The following is a 23,722-nucleotide window of genomic DNA, read 5'->3' as shown; positions in this document are numbered from 1 at the left end:
GTAAACTAATGTCGACATATTTATAAACAACACAAAAATATGTGTAAAGACAAACTGCAAGGAAGTTACAAACATTTAGAGTAAGATATTGACAGGTTGGGCAGGTGAAGGATGGAGTACCATAGGGGAAAATGTGAAAGTAGGTCATTTCAGTAATTAAAAGTATGATTTACTCCACTCCTAAGTTTACTAAATTACTTGAGGCAGAGGTTTAGTTAAATTTGGGCATCATGTTGGATGCAGGTATCATGGGCTTGGTCCTGTGCTGTCATGTTCTATGTATGAGAAAATAGAGATTGGACTTTCCTGCAACCTAATGTTGATAGTGTTCTTAGAATGATTAGGAAAAAGATATCAAAATTGATACCTGAACAAAATGTGGATTGTCAAGTTAAAATAAAAACACTTCTCTAAAAAGCTAAAATGCCTTTAACATCATAACCATGAATAGTAAAACAGGCTCCATGATTAGTAAAGAACAAACATTGTTGCAGTTTTCAAAATATAATCTCATATAGTGACAGATATTGGGATATAAAATACTAATTTAAGGAACAAATTTGTGGGCAGTAAGCAAAATGTAATATTTAATCAAAAGAAACAAAAATCAAAACTGCTTTAACCTGCTGATACACTAATTGCAAACTAAATAATAATCCAAATGATGACAAATATTCATCAATCAAGTGTGTGAATAAGAAATCATCAGATGGAAACAGCTCAAAGTGGCTGTCTACATTTGTATGTTCTTTCTGTCAACGTTTTCAGGGGAGGATTGTGGGAGGCGGGGGGGGGGGGAGATATTGGAATGAATGTGCTCTTAAATACAAATATTCAAAGATAAAGCTCTGTTCTATGGACACTTTCATTAGCACATTGTGTTGTTTGCTACTTTATACAATGAAAGCCAGCAAGTGTGACGGAAATTTCAATTTTAATGCTCATCCACAATGTTCTGTGCACATTCCAGCAGGATTTTTATCCTTGTTCTTTACCCAGCCTAATATAACAAGCACAAAGTTAACAATACAGACATGGCCCAGTTCCTTTCAACCTCTGAACACAATGAATAAATAAAATGAAGCAGCTTGAATAATGGATTATTCAAAATAATTCGAGTCAATCATGCTGGGCCCATCATAAAATCTAAAGCCATTTCAGGAAACAAAGGCGCCACTATTTATTTAAATGTTTGTTCAGTTTGAATTAATGCTCAAAACAAATATCCAAAAAAAAGGAGAATAAAAGAAATGATGATATCAAAATGATTATGACAGCAAATCTTACAGAGGAGCACTTGCACGTGAATTGTGCCAAGTCCTGAATTCTTATCATATTTGAAGCATCGAATTAAGGGGGTTTGTCAGTTTTGCCAACATTCCAGGAATGGTTTTTAAAAGCTTTTTTCATAAAGACAATCTAAAATGGCAACATTAACATAGAACATGATAACTGAGATAAACAGAATAAAAACCAGTTCCATCTCCAATATTAAACAGATAAAATGTTGTGAAATAAATGTTCAAATCAATATAACATGGAATAGTGAAAACGAAGATTCTGAATTTGTTTACTTGCAAAATTAACACAAGTGCCTTAACCATTTCAGATCACGACAGAAGAATGAGTATTACTATCTCTCAGATGGAAGGGATGTTGATCATGGAGTACCTGTTTCTGTAATCTGGAAAGGCACAATCGTTCATCACGATGCATTTTGGAGAACTCTCAGGCTTCACTCCAAGCTGTTTCCACATTTGTTTCTTTACAAATACTCCTATCTCTGATATTTTTTTTCTTTTGCAGTGATAACAAAATGCATTCATATTTTAAACAACAGCTTGGATCAACTGCTTCACACAGTAGTGTAACCAAGATCAACCATTCCAATATTTACATTCAGCATTTAGAAAGCAATACATCATCTTCATTACAAAAATTCTGAATATATTTCAGTGGAAGGCAAGATTTGATACGGGAGCAAGTTTCTCCAATGTCATGACCAACATTTATTTGTCAAACACAGTCACGATCAAAACAAAATTAGCACACTTATCTGTGTGCGAATTACATTGCCAAATTAAATTTTTGCTGTAAAAGACTGACACCTTGAAAATACTATGTAATTGTAGGTCCCTTCTTCTATATAATACCTCATTGAAATCAAGCGGCTGTTAGAAAGTTGGGAGGTTTTTCTTAAGACGTCTGATAGCGTGCTTCCCTGCTCTTTTGATTACCCTGGACGGATCTAATTAGAGACCTCAGTGGAGGTAATCAAGAAAATCTGTACAGGGATTGATTGGCAGAGATGCTGGCAATGGCTACTGAGAATGTTAATACTGGAGGGAGGGCGGGTTTCAGAGATGGGCCAACCTTCCCATGCAGGGAATAGGTATGGCCCACCTCTATTGCAATCACTGTGGATGAAGGGTATTCTCCCACTGTCACAATCAAAATTTATAAAAATTTTATTAAGACCCTAAACAAACTCTGTGAAGTTTGGCCATGGCAAGTCAGCTCTAGGCATTGTGGCCTTACTGACAAAACCATTAGGCACATTTCAGGTCGCTGCCCAGCAGCAAAACATGAACATAGCAAGAGGCATCACAGAGTAGTCAATCAGCTGGTTCACAAGGGAACACAGGACAGGTGTTTAAGGAGCCAAGGTACAACTCAGAGACTGGGTGAACATGGATCCCTGATAGCATCTTCAAGAAGGGGTTTGTGGCAGCCATGATTTACATAATGATCCATTTTGAGGACAGTGAGGCTTCTTTAGAAAAAGACTACTGAGAAAAGGGAGACAAAAATTCTTACTTGGACTTTATTATTATGGACCAGCTCAATGTTTCCATACTTGCTTTTGCTGTGAGGGCCGGGGTCATGGCTCCCTAAGAATGATTTATAAATGATATTAACAATTTAAAAACATCTGCCGCTTTATTGTTAGAATGGTTTTAACTTTTTTTTAAAAAAACTTTAGACATACAGCAAGGTAACAGGCCATTTCAGCCCACAAGTCCATGCAGCCCAATTTACACCCAATTAACCGACATCCCTGGTACGTTTTGAACGGTGGGAGGAAACCGGAGTCCCCGGAGAAAACTCACGCAGATACAGGGAGAACATAAAGATGGACTTCAAACTCCTTACAGATTGTGTGGGATTTGAACCCCAGTCCTGATCGCTGATGTTGTTAAGGCTTTGCGCCAACTCCTATGGCAACTGTGCTGCCCATTGGGATGGTTAATCTCATGAGGACAATTTTGTCTTTGGCCTGGGATTTTATTGTGCATTCAGGTTGTGTTTTTACTAGTTGTATTGCAGTCGCTTGTGTTTTTGCAAAGCTAGTGTTTTTTGATTGTGACAATGCGTCAAATGATGCCACTATAAGACTGGTGGTCAATCCTGCTTAGCGAGTGGTATACTAGCAAAATGTTTTTTTATTTTGTTCATTATTTTCAATTTTCTTTGTACCTAGTCAATATCTTGCAAGTATGATATGTTTCCGTTTTTGGCTTGACAACTAAAATTCGTTTGATTTGCCTTACAGTAATAGTTTCCAACAGACAGACCAGTAATTCCTCTTCTGACAAGTGGATCCAAAACTACTGATGTATTCTAACAAGCAAACCAATTAGATTAATTCAAGAAAACAAGGTTCAACATTCACAAAATACAAATTTGCTTAGCGAGTTGATAGCCACACAATCCTACCAAAGCAACACTCTCTTTGGAGCATTTTGGAAATTAAATCCTCTTTCCTCCCCATTCCTCAAGACCTTTGTTAATTGTAAATCAGTAATTGTTATTAATTAATCAACCTAGAAATAACTTCCAGTTGTTCAAGGGAATTCCAAACTTCTAGGTTTCAAAGCAATTCTCAACTTCACACCTAAATGACTGGGCCCTAATCTTTGATTGTGACCTGTAAACTTAAGGCACCCCAACCATGGAGAAAGGGGGCAGAGAAACAATCGCCTCCCCCCAAAATTTGCTAAATACTTATCACTTCTTTCATCTCCCATCACAATTCAATCCTTGGGAATTCTACACTAAACTCCCTCCAAGGCCATCACTCATTCTAGCAATTTTTTTAAAAAATCTCACTTTTGTCATCTTTTTAAGGTCCCATCTCCTGCGCACTTACCTCTAGACCTCTATATCATTAAGACTGAGATATTTAATATCTGTTGTCCTAACAATTCCTTCCTCTCCATTATGGATCATTCTTCCCCCTCCCCAACCTAATTCCATTCTCAAATCTCATCCACTTACATCTCCCTCTCTGCCTTCTGTGCATTCAATGTGTTTCCTTGATCTTATTTCCACTTTTGTACCTATTCACAAGAGACAACAGATGTTGAAATCTCAAACCAAACACAACCTATTGGAAGAACTCAGAGGGTAAAGCAGCATCAGTGGGAGCAAAAGAATGGTTGACATTTCAGGTCAAAACTCTCCATCAGGACAGTGTCATCTGCAGGTTGGTGCTCTGTGAGCTAATTCTCTGTCGCCTTGAACACTGATTCTACCTCTCAAACCTGCTCTCAATACCTCAATGTTCAAAACAAAAAAGCTTTCTATATTTACCTTGACACCAAGTTTTGTTGAGTAGACAAGTGTCAGGCTTTAGATCCACTCATTTCCATTTTCACAACAAAGTCAAATCCTCAAAGTTAAGATTCAAAAGCTCTGGTATTCACTCTCTCAACCTCTTCAGAATTTTTTTCTACTTCAGGAGATTACTTTATACCTATCTCTTTAACCTCAACTCCAACCTTAGCTGAAGTTCTTCGATATTAATCTACTGGGCTGGAATACCTGATCTGCTCATTGACAATTACTGTTGTAACAATGGTGCGCATCTTCATGTCAGACACTATCGGTCGTGGAGCTGGCAACCTTCTGAGCAGGTTTGTCATTCCCTCTCACAGCTCAGAGCGAGGAATCTCCCAGGCTTTGCCACAGTAAGTGAATTGAGCTGCTGGCAATCAAGGCTCTGCTGAGATTTTGCAGAACTCCTGGTCTTCAAAACCCTTGACTGAGTGCAGTTCAGGTAAGGAATAGGATTTCTGGCTCATGTTGAGTCTCCACAAGTAAATGCAGATCAGGTACTGAACAAGGGTCATGATCTGCAATGTATCATAATGATGCCAATTAATTCCAAGCTTCTAATATCTTGTATTTGAAGCATGATTTCTAAGGTGCTTGTTGTAAGAAGTCAGAAACAATATTAGTGTTTGTGGAGACGGGTGTTGCATTGAAATGTCCTCACATCAGCAGTCTTATAGAATCCAATCCAACTACAATCAGGTTACATTCCGACATTGATCCTTATAAGAGGTAATAATTGTGACCATGGCATGTCATCTCCAGAGAATACTCCAATGCTGCATTAGTCTTTTAAAGGCCAGCACATCCATTGTTCACCCTTCACCAACTGTTGTTTCAGCTACTCTGACCAACTAGCAAATTATGCTCAGTCGCAAAAATCAAAGGACCATGTTCAGGAAATTCGGAGCTACTCTGCATTGGCAATGTTCCCTGTGGATGTTCTCTATGTTGGGGAAGGTTTTGCCTGTGATATCCTGGGCTGTGTCCACTACCTTTTGGAGGGCTTTATGCTCAGGGGTATTGATGACCCATACCAGACCGTGATACAGCCAATCAGCACCAATTCCACCACACATCTGTAGAAATTTATCAGGGTTTCTAATGTCATTCTAAACCTCCGCAAACTCCTGAGGAAATGGACGTGCTGATGCGCTTTCTCCATGATGTCATTAGTGTGTTAGGTCCAGGAAAGATCCTTTGAGATAGTGATCCCCAAGAACTTAATTACCCTCTCTACCTCTGATCACCCAATGATCACTGGATCGTACACCTCTGGCTTTCCCTTCCTAAAGTCAACAATTAGCTCCTTCGTTTTGGTGACATTGAGCGTAACATTGTTGTTGGTGTACCATTTTGCCTGTTTGCTGACTCATCACCTTTCTTTATACAACCCACTACCGTGGGATCATCGGCAAACTTGTAGATGATGTTATTGTTGTACTGAGCCACACAGTTGTAGATGTATAGTGAGTAGACCAGAGGGCTAAGAACACAGCTCTGTGGTGCTCCGGTATTGATGGAGATTATGGAGATGTTCTTACCAATTCTCACTGATTGTGGTCTGGAGGTGAGAAAATCCAGAATCCAAATACACAATGGGGTGTTGAGTCCCAGGTCTTTGTGTTCACTGATAAGTTTTGAGGAGATGATGGTGTTAAACGCCAAACTGTAGTTGACAAAGAGCATACTGATGAATGCATCTTTGCTGTCCAGGTGTTCAACAGCTTTGCACAGAGCCAGTGATTCTTTTTATGACAATCATAGCACCTGCAACCTTCCGTGTTTGACTCGTAACATTGCTGGGGGCAAGGTTACTTATATCCACTCTGCACACCAATACTCCTCTCACCTTTCCAAAATTTGAGATGAGGCAAGATTTCACAGATTAATTTTGTTAATGATTTGTCCGCTGAATTAATAATTCAAGAAAGACTATTTCATTATAATGTAAATCTCAGTATGGAATGAAAGCACGAATTACCAGAAGATTTACTCAAAGTGTGTGATTTTTTTCTTCATTATTGTAATTGTAAACATGGCTGCAAAATTTAAAATGATGTTCCCATTACCATTCACATCACATATTATGGCAAGACTTTAAACTAATTATAGTACACAGTATTCCTTACTTTGTCAGCTCGTGGTCTGAAAGCAGCTGTTTCAGATGTCTGGACAGCAGTTTCTTTTCCATAGAAAGTCGCACCCAAGCTCGTGCCTTGCCCACATCAGTTTTGATCTCACCAATATTCTGTATATGCCTGTATCAGGAACAGATTCAGACAATAAGGCAACTCTTTCCAACCCGACATGACACAATGGCCTAATTTTGTGATCTCGAGCTTGGAATTCATGATGTACATTCTAAAAAATAGAGATCAATTACTGGGGAAGAGGGGCTGGTGATAAATTTAAAAAAATAAAGCTAACTTTAACTGCTGAAGCAATTATGATTGAAAGGCAACAAACTGAAAGCATCGCCACTTCTAATAAATCACAAATCTACCACCATAAAGATCCTAGTTTCACCGAATTTAAACTATCAAATTTTATTTGAGACAATCACAAGACATTAACTCATAATTTCATATAATGCATTGAATGGTTTCCTATTATTCAATCCTTTGTGAATTGTAGTTTGAAACACACTACTCTCCAATATAACGTATAAACTGTAAAAATATCAGACCAATTTCTGATACTTCTCCCTTCATTTCAATCTGTCCCACCTCACTCAACTGCTCAGCGCAAATCAACGTAGTAATGAAATAGTACAATTTGGACTTGAACATTTCCACCAACATGGAAAGCCATGAATAGGATGCAATATTTTTGCAAAAAGAACCCTCAAGCCTCTTTTGGACAAAAAAAAACCCCAAAGTGCTAAAAAAAAGCCTCAGGTGATGATATTTCATCAGAGCCAACAAAAAAAAGTTAATGTCCTAAATGCTACCTCACCTGTCACACATTTTCAGCATTTGCTTTCCTTTCAGATTTCCAACATCCACAGACTTTGCATATCACTTACTTTTAAGTGCTGTTAATTGTAAATAATTTTCCCTTCAAACTGTAGTACGTCCCAGAGCGCCAATCACCAACTTCCCCAATCATAAGCATTTTTATCTGATCACGCATGTAATCTTTTCAAATGCCACTATAACTGGAACTTGTTGCTCTGACAACACCCAAGAGCCTTTTACGTAGTTTTCAAAAACTCTAGTCTCAGATTTTATTTCACCACTTTTTTTTTTGCATATCCACCAACTTCGTTGGCTAGACGACTCAATTTGATTATTTATTCCAAAATCTACATTAATTTCATTTCAATAATCTGTAGCAGCAATTTCCCTAGAAACAATCTTGATAGCTGTTGAACACTTATTATTTCCAAAGTTCAATGCAATATGAAAGTATATATATTCTGTTAATCTTTCTACATCTTCTTGCAGGCTGTTTATTATGGTTACTATTTTTGAATGCCCCCAATTTTTAAAAACCACTATGTAATGGTATTACAGCTCCTGGGACCCAGGTTTAAATCCGGCACTGACTGGAAGGAGTTTATAAGTTTTCCCTGTGTCTGCATGGGTTTCCTCCAAATCTTCCTGTTTCCTCCCACTCTTCAAAAACATACAGGGGTTGTTGATTAATTGGGATATTTTGAGGCCACAAGCTCATAGGCTGCAAGGGCCTGTTACTATGCTGTACGTCTAAATGGAAATTTATCCATGAATGCTTGTGGTATGCAACACACTACATTTACACAAAGAGAAAATATTATACAATTCATCACCTTCCACAGAAGCTCAATTACTCTAACTCCATCACCTGTACACCTTCCTTCACTTATTCCGCCCCAAAGAAAACCCATATTGAAAGACGAATAACTAATTTTTAAAAAAGATATAACTTCAAGTCAACTGTCCTGGCCAACAGTTCAAATTTTTCTATAAAACAGGAAATTATTGCTTAACATCAGTATTACCCTAGGATGGAAAGTCTAAATGGATTTGACTATTCATTATTTATAACCCTGCTGAGTTAATGTTAACTAGATCAGAAATAATAGAAATTCTCTGGTGTAATTGTAATTCTTTCCTCTTTCATAATGCACTTTCTTCTTGTCACTGTCAAATTGATACAAGATTAAGATTTTGAAATGGTGTCAGGGCAAGAAACAATAAAACTGAGCCATCAGCTGTTTATAACATGAACTTTTCTGCCACCTTCCAAAGCTGTTATTTCCCTACTAAACAGGAATTTAATGTTGGCAAGCTATTTAACTGTAGGAACAGTCCAGCCAGGCCTGATAACATTGTGATAATACTAGTAATGAAATCTTCAAAAAGAATTATTGGATAAAATTGGAAAACTTAGCTCTTGTAACCTGCCAGAGGTAGCGCCAAAGGAGACAGTGGTACAGAAGGAGGAGAAGGGGAACAAGGTGGTCATTGGGGACTCCATCGTTAGGGGAACGGACAGAAGATTCTGCGAACCTGACAAGTGTTCCCGTATGGTGTGTTGCCTCCCAGGAGCCAGGGTACGTGACGTCTTGGATAGGGTTCAGAGTATCCTGGGGGGGGAAGGAGACCGGCCAGAGGTCCTGATACACGTGGGCACAAATGACGTAGATAGATTGAAGGAGGAGATCCTGAAGACAGACTACCGTGAGCTCGGAAGGTGGTTGAGAAGCAGGACCTCCAGGATTGTAATCTCGGGGCTGCTTCCTGTACTGTGCGAGGGTGGGGGCAAGAATAATAAAATCAAGAGGTTAAACGTGTGGCTGAGGGAATGGTGCAGAGTGCAGGGATTCAGGTTCATTGACCTTTGGGATCTCTTCTGGGGAAGACGGGACCTATACAGGAGGGATGGTTTACACCTGAATGCGAAGGGGGCCAATATACTGGCAGTTAGGTTTAATAAAGCTGTCGGAGCTGATTTAAACTAATTTGGCAGGGGGAAGGGAACAGGACTGATAGGGAAGTAGATAGGAGAGAGAATATAGGGGTGGTTCCGATAGACGGTGAAACAATAAGGAATAAGGGAGCTAAAAGTGATAGGAGAATAAGAACGAATGCACCAAGAACCAAGATGGAGGGAGAAAGGAGGTATGGCATCAAGGTATTGTGTATGAATGCAAGGAGTGTAAGGAATAAAATGGATGAGCTTGAGGCGCAAATGGCAGTGGGAGGTTATGACATTGTCGGAATAACGGAGACATGGCTGCGGGAAGGGCAGGATTGGGAAATAAATGTTCCAGGGTACACGTCCTTTAGAAAGGACAGAAAGTTAAGAAGAGGAGGTGGGGTAGCTCATTTGGTAAGAAATGAGATTCAGGCATTTGAAAGGAAGGACATTGAAACAGGTGAGGTAGAGTCTGTTTGGATTGAATTAAGAAAATGCTCTGCCACAGAGGGTGGTAGAGGCGGATTCGCTGACTATGTTCAAAAGAGAGTTAGATAAGACTCTTGTGGGTAACGGAGTTAAGGGTTATGGGGATAAGGCTGGAAAGGGGTACTGATGGTAATGATCAGCCATGATCTAAAATGGCGGTGCTGGCCCGACGGGCCAAATTGCCTACTCCAGCTCCTATTGTCTATTGTCTATTGTCTAAAATGAAATTTAGGTCAGGATCACAGTTAAAATATCCTAAAGAAGCTCTTATCCCAGCTGACAGACCCTAAAAAATGGCCACTTTGTTGCACTGGCATATTGCAAAACACAAGCCTCAACATTACAAATGCTATCATTTGTCACAAGCTAATTTGAGAAATATGCTACTTTTCTACAAATTTGGCACCTGTATACTCAAACATTCGGTTTAAATTTGTAATGTGCTTCCTGTGCCTCTGGACCTGTGAGAATCTCCTCTGACTGCATTAAAGAACTCTGTTTGAACCTGTGTGCTAGACGACATCCCTCTCTCTGTACAATCCTGAAAGTTTATTTTCTGTTGCTTTATATAACTATTTTATCTTTATATTAATTATTCTGAGGGTGAGTGGAGGTTTTGGTGGGACTAACTGCAGAGCTCAAGAAACACAGCTTACCAGATAAGAGTCAACTACCAACTGTCTTTTTTATTTTAAACAATCACACACCTCACAGTGACGTCAGCGCGCCTCACCAAGGGGAGTGATGTCAGAGCACGCCTCACCAAGGGGAGTGCTGTCAGCATGCTGCAGGGTCATTGTCTCTCTGGCAAAATGTCAGCAGGGAAGCAACATGCTTCGTCAACCCACACGGGTCTATAAATGCGGGCTTTCCCTGGGCAAAGAAGCGGAGCCCGCACCATTCTGTGCCGGCCGCTTGGTGGAGTAATTCTGCCTGTGCAGCTGTGCAGCCACTTGGTCCACCACACCTCGACCCCCACCCCCACCCCGGAATCGTTGCACGGCTCCAAAGTCACAACTGAGTATTTTAGGAGGGCGTCCCCGCCACTTGGGAGGTGGTTCATGCACAGGTTTAGCAATGTCCATGTGTGCATGCTTCAGTCTGTCTCGTGTAAAAGTTCTGGTCAACCACCAATGTCCAATAGCACTGCAGATCCATTGGGCTGCAGCACTTGATAAGGCCCCTCGTAAGGTTGCTGCAGGAGTGTAGTGTGGGATGGATTGTGACAGAATATAGATATGTTTTTGAGAGATAAAGTGGGGCAGAGTTTGTTAGTGTAGGTCACATATAAACACTTTAAAACAGATTGTATTTCAAATACTGGAGCTTTGCTAATGCTAGATATGTCGGGGCCTCATAGCCTTTGCAAAAACTTTGGAGAGTACCCAAGAGACTTCACAAATGGATTGTTTACAAAAATGGAACACACGAAATAACTTCTCTGAGCCGCCTCCTGTCTGGAGTAGAGCTTGCTGTTCTAAGAGGGTCATGTGGTTTTGCAAGCAGAGAGAGTCAAACAGGCTTTCTCTCAGAGAGAGCAAGAGAGACACAGATATCATTTCCACAGTGTTACAGCCAACAACAGCAGCTGTGACTGGTACAGCACAAGCTGGCAAGCTTGTGGAAATCCCTATTTGGAAGACAGGTTGAGAGTGGTTAGTTCAGCCTGGTCAAAGCCCTTGTGGTTCATGCAAGAGGAGAGGACTGGTTGTCTAATGTTTCACTTGGAATAAGAGAAACAAGAAGGAACTCTGTGGTGACCTGAAAGAAAGAGGTTATCATCTGGAGAACCCTGAGGGGCCAAGTTTATTAGGCAAGACACTGAAATGGTTAGGTGTCCAGCGTACAACAAATCTCTCTCCGAAAACAGACAAGAACCTTCCTGATCAGTAACCATTTACCTTTCAAGCACCAAAGCCTGGTGAACTTCATAAATGTTAAATTCTGTGCACAGAATAAGAATTGCCTGTAGCCAGTGAACTTAGAGGAATGAGAAGTGAGATTGGACTGTGAACCAAAGAACTTTTCTGAAATAACACACATATTACATGCACATGTGCTTAGAATTAAGGGGGTTAAGTTAGGTTAGTTAAGTCAATACTGATAAGTTAAAGTGTGATTCTGTTTTCATCTTTAAACATTATTAAAAGCAACTTTTGTTCAAGTAACCATTTGTCTTGGTGAATATCTATTGCTGCTTAGTTTTGGGCTCCTCTGGGCTCATAACAGGATGTTCAACAAAGACACAAAAAGTAGAGTCGAGACCAGCAGGAACGTGTATAGGCAGTGATCCATGATGAGGTGCTGGAACCGGAGCCAGGGAACCCATCTTGTTTCTTAGTTTTTGTAATTCCTCTGTAATCGAGGATCTATTTTTAGCTGGAGAAGGAGTGATGTCTGCCGGTACTAGGAGTGGAACGCCGTAAACTAATTCTGCTGAAGAAGTCTCCAGGTCATCCTTAGGCGCCATTCTTATACTCAACAGCACCCACTGTAACTCAAACCGCAGGTCCAGAGGCACAGGAAGCACATTACAAATTTAAACCCAATGTTTGAGTATACAGGTGCCAGGTTTGCCCACAAGGTTGAAGTAAACTGAGTTCCCCTTTCAGAGGTTAGATGGACTGGTACTCCAAATCAAGCAACCCAGGTCGAGACACAAGTCCAAGTACACGTTTCAGCCGTAATGTCCATCATTGGTGTAGCTTCGAGCCAGTGGTAAAATGGTCAACCATTGTTAGTATATATCGTTGACCTCTGGACATGGGCAGCAGGCCCTCAATGTCTATATGTACTTGCTGAAACCTTTGAGTCGTAGGTGGAAATTGTTGAAGTGGTGCTCAGGTGTGCTTTTGGACTTTAGGTGCCTGGCAGGAGAGGCTTGTTCATGTCCAGTGAGTGACCTGCTTCCCTAAGCCATGCTAGACATATTTTGAGGACATAAGCTTGACAATTGTGCAGACAGATGAATGGGACAGGCCGTGAATGTGGTCGAAAAGTTTCCTCTGCCAAGACAGTGGGATGATTGGTCATGGGTGGCCGGTTGAAGTATCACAAAGCATCTTCACCTGGTCATGGCCCAATGGAATGTCGGCTAAGAGCAGATCAGTAATAGCTGTATGGAAAGCTTGTACCTCCTGGTCCTCTTGGTCTATTGTGAGATCCGGCCCTCCTGTAATCACATTGATCTCTGTCTTGGACAGGGCATGAGCTACAACATTGTCTTTACTGGACAAATGCTGCACATCAGAGGTAAATTCAGAAATATAGGCTAGATGCCTCTGTTGACGTGCCAAGCAGGATTTTTAATCTTGGCAATGGAAAACGTTAGTAAACGCAGTAAAATGCCTGCCCTCAAGAAAATATCTGAAATGTTTTCTGGCCAGATAAAGTGCTACCAACTCCCGGTTGAAAACACTGTACTTTAATTTGGGTAGGCATAGGTGGTGGCTGAAAAACACCAGGCATTGCCAGTGACTGCTGATTTTCTGTTTTAGGACAATGGCAATGTCTGATGCATCTGACATGAGCACAAGTGGGGCATGCATATGGGGGTGGGCCAACATAGTTACCTTTGAAAGCGCCTCTTTTGCTTTGTCAAATGTTTCTGTGGCCTTTTTAGTCCAGGGCAGTTTTTTAGGTTTGCCGGTGAGGATGTGGAAACTGCTGGGATGAACCTGTTATAAAATTTAACCATTACCAGGAATTCTTGTAGCCCTTTAGCTGTCGTGGGCTTTGGGAAGGTCTGAATGGCTGATACTGTGTCTGGAAGCGGGGTTGTGACTGCGTTCAAAATCTTGTGTCCCAAAAAGTTAATTGTGTGTTTGCCAAATGCACACTTCACAAGATTGATAGAAAGGCCAAAATCCCAAAGCCTCTGGAATAATTATCGTGTTGTCTGTGCTCTTGTGATGACTCACTGGCCACTAAGATGTCATCGAGGTAGATGAAAAGGAAAGGAAAATGCATTCGTTATATGCTGGAACGTCTGAGCTGCATTCTTAAGGCCAAAAGGCATCCTCAGAAACTCAAATAGACCAAATGGAGTAATAATGGCTGTTTTACAGATGTCCTCTGGGTGGACAGGGATTTGGTGATATCCTTTTACTCAGTCTACCTTCAAGAAGATACATTTGTCACGGAGGCTGGCAGTAAAATCTTGAATGTGTGGTACTGGATTCCTATCCAGCACAGTTGCACCATTGAGGCTTTGGTAATTTCCACAAGGTCTTAGGCTGCTGGGTGCTTTGGGCACCATATGGAGTGGCGATGCCCAAGGACTATCAGACCTTTGGATGATGCCTAGTTCCTCCATAGTTTTGAACTTTTTTTTGGCCTGTAGTCACCAGTCAGGAGGAAGTCTGCGTGCCTTGGAATGTAGGGGAGGGCTCATGGTGGTTATGTAATGCTGAACTCCATGACGTGGAGAGAATAAATGGAAATCTGGTGTTAGTTCAGGAAACTACTAATAAGTTTGCAAAATCATCGATAGCAAGTGTTTGTATACGTAGCAATGTTGCCAGCCAATGACCTGAAGAAAGTGGGTATGTGTGGAATGTGGTGGCATGGACCAAATGGCGCCCTTTCACGTCTACCAACAAGTCACGTGCCCTCAGGAAGTCTGCTTCCAAAATGAGCTGTCCTATGGCCACTAGCATCAAAGTCCAGAGGTAAGGTGTGTCGCCTAATACCAGTTGTATTGATTTGGTACCATAACTGCTAATCGTAGTGCAAGTCTGAGGTAGTGAGGCACTTGAGATTCCTGCTCGTAAGAAGATGGCGGGAAGATACTGAGCTCCGGCATCGACTAGCAGTTTGGATCCAGTGCGCTGATCAGTGGCATGTAACATGCCGGTCTGGTCGGCAACTGCCAAGGCCATCAGTGGTGGTTAGTGTTGTTGCTTCCCTGGGAGTCAACCACATAACTGCATGATGGCACACAGCGGCGCGCATTCTTGCCCCACTTTCTGTGGTAGAAACACCACTCACTGTTCTCCAATGGCTATTTCTTCCTCGGTAGCTTGTGGAGTGCTGTAGAACTGGCGGCTGCATTGATTTGACTGTCCAAGGTAACCTGTTGAAACTTTGCCACAGGAGGTAACCTGTTGAAACTTTGCCACAGGAGGCTACGGTACCCTGTGAAGTCTGTCTGCCTCCCTCACCACTTCCCTTGGTTTGGAAGTCAGCAGAAGAGAGTAGCAGGGCGATATCATGAGGGAGCCATTCCAAGAAAGCTGCCTTGAACATTAAGCAGTTGAAATGGCCGTCTGCTAACACAAGCAATTCATTCATCAGTTCTGACAGCCTTCTGTCCCCCAAATTATCGAAGTGGAGTAAGCATGTGTCTCTTTCCAGGTCAGACATGCCGAAAGTCGCGAGGAGGTATGCCTTAAAAGCACTGCATTGATCCTCCTCAGGTGGGTTGTTGATAAAATCATCTATCTTGGCATCAGAATCTTCATCTAATGAGGTGACTACATGCCAGAATTTGGTGGCTTCATTTGTTATGTTCCTAATGTGGAACTGAACCTCATCCTGCTGGATCCATGGACGTGGTCTGTGAGGCCAGAAGGTGGGCAGTTTCAAAGCTATCGTGTGCAGTGCAGTAGTGGCATCCATTCTGCAGGCTTTCTCACTATGTTTCAATGTTGGGACTCAAAAGATGTTGAGTACCCGTCAGGGTCACCAATTTAGTGGGACTAACTGCAGAGCTCAAGAAACAACAGCTACCAAAGAGTCAACTACAAACTGTTTTTTTAATTTTAAATGGTTGTGCACCTCACAAAGGGGAGTGACGTCAGCATGCTGCAGATTCACTGTCTCTCTGGCCACATGCCAGCAGGGAAGCAACGCGCTCCATCAACCCACATGGGTCTGCAAACACGGGCTTTTCCTGGGCAAAGAAGGGGACCCTGCACCATTCTGTGCCGGCTGTTCAGTGCGGCGATTCTGCTAGTCCAGCTATGTGGTCACTCAATCCACCACACCATCATGTATGTCATTTTAGTTTTTTTTCCCCTTTGTAATCTGTACTATTAGATTTAACTACTACAAATAGGAGAGAATTTTAAATAAGATATTTTACAAAAAAATGCTATCAGGCTCATATTCACCAGCATTTTGGAGATAAATGGCAAGAGAACAAGGAACGTTTTGTTTCACATCGCAAATCATTCTCATCTGAATTCCCTGAAAAAGGAAAATCAATACTCAGAGCTTCAAGGTTAAAATAATGAAGTGGAACCTATTGAGATGGTGCATCCTGAACCTTGCACATGGTCATATTAACCAACTCATCCTTCCATCATGTATGATTCTCACATCATAGTGCAAAGACTCCAAAAGTCAAGACATTCTTAATTCAACACATTTAAATGGAATACAGTTAGATACCACTCTTGAATCTGAGAAACTAAATTACTGGATACATTTTATATTTAAAATTTTTTTCTTTTTTTTTTTCTTTGGCTTGGCTTCGCGGACGAAGATTTATGGAGGGGGTAAAAGTCCACGTCAGCTGCAGGCTCGTTTGTGGCTGACAAGTCCGATGCGGGACAGGCAGACACGGTTGCAGCGGCTGCAGGGGAAAATTGGATGGTTGGGGTTGGGTGTTGGGGTTTTTCCTCCTTTGCCTTTTGTCAGTGAGGTGGGCTCTGCGGTCTTCTTCAAAGGAGGTTGCTGCCCGCCAAACTGTGAGGCGCCAAGATGCACGGTTTGAGGCGATATCAGCCCACTGGCGGTGGTCAATGTGGCAGGCACCAAGAGATTTCTTTAGGCAGTCCTTGTACCTTTTCTTTGGTGCACCTCTGTCACGGTGGCCAGTGGAGAGCTCGCCATATAACACGATCTTGGGAAGGCGATGGTCCTCCATTCTGGAGACGTGACCCATCCAGTGCAGCTGGATCTTCAGCAGCGTGGACTCGATGCTGTCGACCTCTGCCAGAACTAGGAATTAAACAACAGCCACATCTTCTTCATCCTTGTTGTCTACCTACTCAGATTCAGATTGATTGTCAGAGTACATACATGACATCACATACAACCCCGAGATTCTTTTTCCTGAGGGTGAGGCAGAATTACCAGAATTGGTAGTGCAAAAAAAAAGGTACTCAGGCTACACAGGTAAACAAATAAAGAAATTTAAACAAACTAACTGCAATACAGAGAGGAAAAAAAAATGAAGTGCAAAAGTAAGAGTCCTTAAATGAGTCCACGATCGCGTGTGTTGATGAAGAGTCTGATGGAGGAGGGGTAGAAGCTTTTCTGAACCTGGTGATGTGAGTCTTGTGGCACCTATAACCTCTTTCCTGATGATAGCAGTGGGAACAGAGCATGTGCTGGGTGGTGTGGATCCTGAATTGCTGCTGCCTGTGATGTTCTGGGCTGTGTCCACTATCTTTTCCCAGGGCTTTATCCTCAGGAGTATTGGTGTTCCCATACCAGACCTTGATGCAGCCAGTGAACACACTTTCTCCCACACATCTCACTGGTAATGTTATTTTAATCCTTCCTCAATTCAATCTTTGCTTTATTATTTAGTTAATTAATGTTATCTTTAATTCTCCTTTTGCTTACAAGATGTATTTTCAAAATAAAGCACTACAGCCTGATAGGGAGCAAACTGATTGAACATTCAGTAAGATGTCATCCTCTTCCATTGTCTCAGTCTTTGATAATAATTCCGAACCAGCATGAACTTCAAGAGTAGACATACAGGAATTTCAATGGCACACTAATTGCAAAAATGACTTGCAATTATTTTTCATTTCAAATTTTACACAAAACCACAAAATTCTGTCATTAATTCTTGAAGACTCCAATTGCAGGGTTTTTGAAAAATAGCCAAATAACTCTGAAATGATTGATGAACACAAAGGATTCTGCAGGGTAGACATCCCACAGATTTAACTGGTGATTGACACCTAATAGCTGCAAAACAAGTTTAAATCACATCTGTGCATAGTAGAACACATGAATTACATCCAAAGGAATCAAGCTACAATTGAACATGGCAGAAGGAGCTAGTGTTTCATGCTGTGTTACACAACCTATCCAATGACAGACGAACTTGAATGCAGGGTCAGCCAACTCATTCATGATTGTAGCGACTGCAATATTGCACAAAACCTGAGGCATGGAATAAGTGCAAATCCAACGGGTTCAATGGTTGTCAATATTGCCTGTTGCCATTCTATATCTGATCATGTTTAGCACAAAAATCTTCAGGAATTCCCCAACGCAATATACTGCCAAATAACTTTAAAGGGGTGGGGGCTGGGCTGGATTGTAGAAATAGCCAATGAATTAGATGAAACATTGAAGCAGCCTCACACATCGTGCTGCTTTTTCAGTAGCATTGATTAATGAGGGAAACATGCAAGAAATAATCAGTGGGCCAGGCAGCATGGGAGGAGAACAAATACATTTTAATTGCATAAGCACACTTGATGTAAAATGTCAGGCTGCCATGACTCCTTCGGAAGAAATAAGTCCCAGGTTTGACTCCTGCCCCCAGATGTATTCCAACATCTGGAGATAGGACATTCATATTAAAGCTAATTTGGTGGGTGGCAAGAGGGTTTACATTTGTGATTACACCCAAAAAATGTGACTACTCATTGTGGAAGCAGCAGCAACAGAATGGGTTTAACTGCTTTATAGCAGTAAATGGTTCACAGACGTTCATGAACCTGGCTCAAACATGAAAGTCAGCGAGGGGCATGGCCTTACAAAGGAGCTAGACAGACGTGTCTTCGATAAGCTCTCTGTGAAGAGTTTAAAAAGACAGTTTAAAAGTAAAATTAAGAATTTTTTAATTTTTTTCTTTCTTTTTTTACTGTGGGTGAATAAACATTAAGAAGCCAAGACAGCAAAAAACAAAATCGGAAGAGATACCAAATCAACCAGGAACATTGAGTGAAAGCCCGAAAGAGAGTGGCACAAGAGCAATCTTGGGACCGACCAAGTCTAGCAGTGCTGGGGAGTCGGTGCGAGACCTGAATATAATCCTGGACAAGAAGGAGACCTTATGCAATCGTTTCATGAGCATTGAAACTGCAATGAGAGACATGTCAGAGAAGATGATTGAATTTAAAAAGACAATTGATGATTAAATGAAACAAATGGGCCAAGTAGAAGTTGATTTGGTAGAACTTGAAAGCTTTGATAGAAGACATGAAGAAATGGGACTTGGATAAACAAGGTACGCTGGATAAGATCAACGACATGGAGAATTTCAGCAGATACAATAATTAGTTTGAAGGAAGAGATCCAGTGAGCTGCTTTGAAACTTGGATCCCACAAGTGTTGGAAGAAAATAAATTCAATGGAAAACTACAACTAGAAGTGCTCATCAGACCCTCAGACCCAGATGATCTGACAAGCAGCAACCACATGCAGTTCTGGTGAGACTTTTGAGTTGATGGGAATGGGAAATGGTTTTGGGAACACCATTTGATTACTGCAAGCAACACAATGGCCTGCTTGAGATCGACAGTGGAAAGGTGTTATTTTTTTTTCAAGATTTTCACCCAACTTTGGTGAAGCAAAGAAGGATTTCGACAATGTAAAAAAGGCAAAATTGTGGTCAAAAACATAAAATACTTGATGACATATCCTGCGTCTCTGAGGGTCTAATCAACAGATGACAATCAACGTTTTATTAAGACTAAAGAAGTGGAAGAATTGAAGAAGATTATGAAAAGATTAAAGATATTAAACAAGAAGATTAAGAAGAATGTTTACAATGGGACCAAGTAAAATGTGCTTTTTTTTTTTTAAAAGCAGTCTTGCATTTATTGTTAAATGTTATGGAAATTTTCATGGAGAGCTCAAGAAAGAGCAAGAACTTGTTAAAAAATAGTAGCAGGGTGGAGATACCAGTTTAAGGGGGGATAATGGCACTGGGAGAGGAGCAATTTTGCAAGATGACGCTAAAGGAAGGGGCTCTTCTTTCTCAAAAGATTCCACAGGCTATTTTTGCAGGTTTCCAGGATTTTTACATCACCATCAGAGCAGGGGCACTATATATGTTTTTTTTTAAAGGGGAAAGATCACTGTATTATTTGAATCAAAAAGGTTTTACTGCTGAACAATATTTGTCTAAAATCTGGTATGGATAGAATGATACATGATAGAGGAATTAGGGGATATGGGGAGAAGGCAGGTAGGTGGAGTTAGGTCATAAATTAGATCAGCCATATTGTATTGAATGGCGGAGCAGGCTCGATGGGCCATTTTTGGCCTACTCCTGTTCCTACTTGGGACGGTGAAAAAGAAAAGGGTCCTGGCACACTGAAAAAAATTACGTGGATGTGCTTCCTGCAGGAAAACTGCACTTTACTAAATTAGGACATGCTAAAAGAGGATGGGTGGGGCAAGTAATATCGTCTTTCAGTTCAAAGGTGAAAGCGGCAGCAATTTTAATGTACCAATAATAGTAGAAGATATATTATTTGACCAAGCCAGGCTTGTAATGATACATGGTAAAATTTATGCAGAATCCTGAACATTTATGTTCCAAATTATGACTATGAAGCCTTTATGAAAGATAGCTTTTTAAAAGTGGCATATGGTAGACAAAATATATTGGTTGGGGGAATTTTAATTTCTCTCTAGATCCAATATTGGATAAATCAACGATAACGGTAATGAGAGTGAAGGCCACAAAAGCAACACTATCATTTATGAAAGATTTAAATCTGATTGATATCTTGAGGTAGCTCAATCCCACAGAGAGAGACTACTCATTCTACTCAAGGGTCCAGGACTAACATTCAAGGACTGATTTATTTTTAATGTCTGCACAGTTAAAAAGCAGAGTGGTAAAAATGGAATACTTGGCGAGGCTACTGTCAGACCACTCACCATTGTCCTCAACTATTGTGGTAGTGGAAAACAAAAACGTGTACAGATGGTGTCTAATGCCATTGTTAAAAAAAGGACATACTTCTGTGAGATTAATAGGAGACGCATAGAATTATTTTGTGAGACAAATCTCTCTTTTTGATATGGGATTCGCTTAAAGCTAATCTGAGCAGGCAAATTATTTCTTATACAAAAAAATCTTAAAAGAGAACATAATGTAGAATTGGATGGTTTGGAGAAAGATAACAGAACTGCTTTTAAAAATGTCCTGAATGGGCTTACAAGAAAAATATACTCTTAGAGAATAAAAAATTGAGATGTAACATTACAAATGAATAAAATGGAAAAAATTATTTTAAAAACTAAGCAAAAATATTATGAATTAGGAGAACTAGCACACAAGGTCTTGACCTGGCAAGTGAAGTCAGAAGAGTCAGAGGACGATAAATGCAATTAAAACAGAAGCTGATATTTTAATGTACAACCAAAAAAAATTAATGATATTTTAGACAATACTATGCAAAATTATATAAATCAGGTTTATTAGATTATAATGAGATGGATGAGCTCCTAACAAAAGTTGAGCTTCCAAAACTAGAGGTGAGAGAACAGACGGAGTTAAACAAGAGAAGAAATTGAGAAGGCTCGGAACACTCTGCAGGCCAATGTCTTTGGGGGAGGATGGATTTCTGCCCAAGTTCTATAGACAATTTAAAGATTTGTTGATATCTCTCATAATAGAAGTGCTAGACCGGGTGGTGGAGACTCAGACTCTCCCAAACTCTTTTTCAACAGCTATTATTAGAGTGTTGCCAAAAAAAGGGACCCATTAAAAACCTCATCATATTGACCTATCTTGCTTTTGAATGCTGATTAGCGAAGGCATTAGCCAATAGACTGGGAAAATATTTACCTAAATTGATATATACGGATCACGTGGGATTTGTTAAAGGAAGACACTCTTCAAATAGTCTGGGTAGGCTAGTCAATATCATACATGTGGCTAAATCAAAATTGAATTCTCCCTCAATGCAGAAAAGGCATTCAACCGCTTAGAATGGCCTTTTTTATTTATAATGTTGGAGAAATTTGGAATAGATAGAATATTTATAAATTTGATTTTAAAAATTTATCATAAACCACAAGCCAAGATTATAACTAAAAGTCAACGTCAGTGGTTTTCCCTCTGAGTAGATCGAGTAGACAGGAGTGACCTCTGTCCCCAGCACTTTTCATTCTTGCGATTGAACTGCTGGAAGAGATTATAAGGAGAAATCCAGATAAAGGCTTCTAAGTGGGACAAGAAGAACATAAAATCAGCCTATTTGTTGATGATGTGCTGTTAAATTTATCTGATCTGGCTGAGTCTGGAGAAATTGCAAACAACACTAGAAAAATATGGAAGAGTATCGTGTTATAAAATTAATACGGATAAAAGTGAGATAATTCCATTCACGAACTTTAATTATGAAAGATATCAAAGAGGAAGTCGATTTCAATGGAAAGTAGATGGAATTAAATACTTAGGAATCATGATTGATAATAACCTACAACATTTGTAGAAATTAAATTATATTCCCCTGTTGGGGAAGAATTTGCAGAAATGGAAAGATTTGCCAATTGCTTTGATTGGAAGGGTTAACTGAGTCAAAATGAAAGTGATGCAAGATGACACTACCTTTTTCAATCGCTATCCATTTGTTTGTGGAAATATTTCTTTAAATTATTAAATAATTGTATCAGGCAATTCATATGGAATAATAAGGCTCTGAGAATTTTGCTAGAAAAATTAACGTGGGATTATAAGATGGAAGGACTTGCGCTACCATATTTTAGAAAGTATTATTTGTCAGCACAAGCCAGATTTCTTTAAATGAAAGTGTTGTCAATAACAAAAAAAGACAGATAATCCTATATTAATACATATGATCAAAGGCTGTGGTATAATCCAGCATGAAAATTCATTAGATTTACTTGAATAAAGTTGCTTACCGAATGGCAACTGAGAGCGAGAATGAAGAGAGGTGCTGTGATGTACACGAAGCTAGGATATCGTCTGACAGTCACTATCATACGCTCGCAGACATTAGCACTGGTGGACATACAACCAAGCGTAATTTTTATATTTACATTTTTTTTTAATGTATACAGGTTTTTTTAAGATTGTATATACGTATGGCCATAAGTCGCATAGGTCGTTAAGTAGGGGACACCCACACAAACACACACCCACACCCAAAATCTAAAATCGGATTCTCCAAAATCCTCAATTATCCAAATAAATTTTTTAATTCCGGACAAATGTGGATGTCCTATACATATCGTGTAATATCTCTATCTCTGTAATCTCTATCTCTGTAATATATAAAAAATATATATTAATATATGAATAAAATCAGGCATATCAACAAAAACATTGAAAGGATTAGGAAATATAAATGACAAAATGATATCTTGTTACAATCAGTTTTGTTTATTTAACAATCCAAAAAGCAACTATTTCTTTTCCTCAAATTCAATCCTTCAGACACAACTGCCCATTAGATGGCATTGTAAGGCTTCCTTATTTGATACAGCTTTGATTTCAAAATATCTGGCCTATCAGTGAACTTGGTCTATTTTCTACAAAATCTATTCCAAGAGTTCTACATTTTTTTTCCTCCTCTAGGACACATTATACCAACCAGTACATGGTAAGAGAAATGCTGGAACTGACAGTACATGACAAAATATTAACCTTCACTGAAAGATATAGTTCAAGAAAGAAAAATATCGAAATGAAGCTACAGGGTAGGTCAACCGCTACAAATGGGATTGGAATGGTCATACTCAGTTGTCATTACAGACA

At 40.1% G+C, this 23,722-nt stretch overlaps 1 protein-coding gene across 7 annotated transcripts in view; it reads right to left on the bottom strand.

Annotated features, from left to right (window-relative positions):
- dennd5a (DENN/MADD domain containing 5A) overlaps positions 1-23,722 on the bottom strand; it is a 122,320-nt gene that overhangs the window by 32,036 nt on the left and 66,562 nt on the right. For all 7 annotated transcript variants that reach the window (XM_069900319.1, XM_069900329.1, XM_069900357.1 and 4 more), the window contains one exon: positions 6,747-6,875. In XM_069900319.1, coding sequence (XP_069756420.1) covers positions 6,747-6,875 — 129 coding nt within the window. The remainder of the gene's footprint in view (positions 1-6,746; positions 6,876-23,722) is intronic.

The sequence above is a fragment of the Narcine bancroftii genome, chromosome 1, assembly GCF_036971445.1.
Source record: "Narcine bancroftii isolate sNarBan1 chromosome 1, sNarBan1.hap1, whole genome shotgun sequence".
In the NCBI taxonomy this organism is placed as follows: domain Eukaryota; kingdom Metazoa; phylum Chordata; class Chondrichthyes; order Torpediniformes; family Narcinidae; genus Narcine; species Narcine bancroftii.
This window is presented reverse-complemented; position numbering and strand designations above follow the sequence as displayed.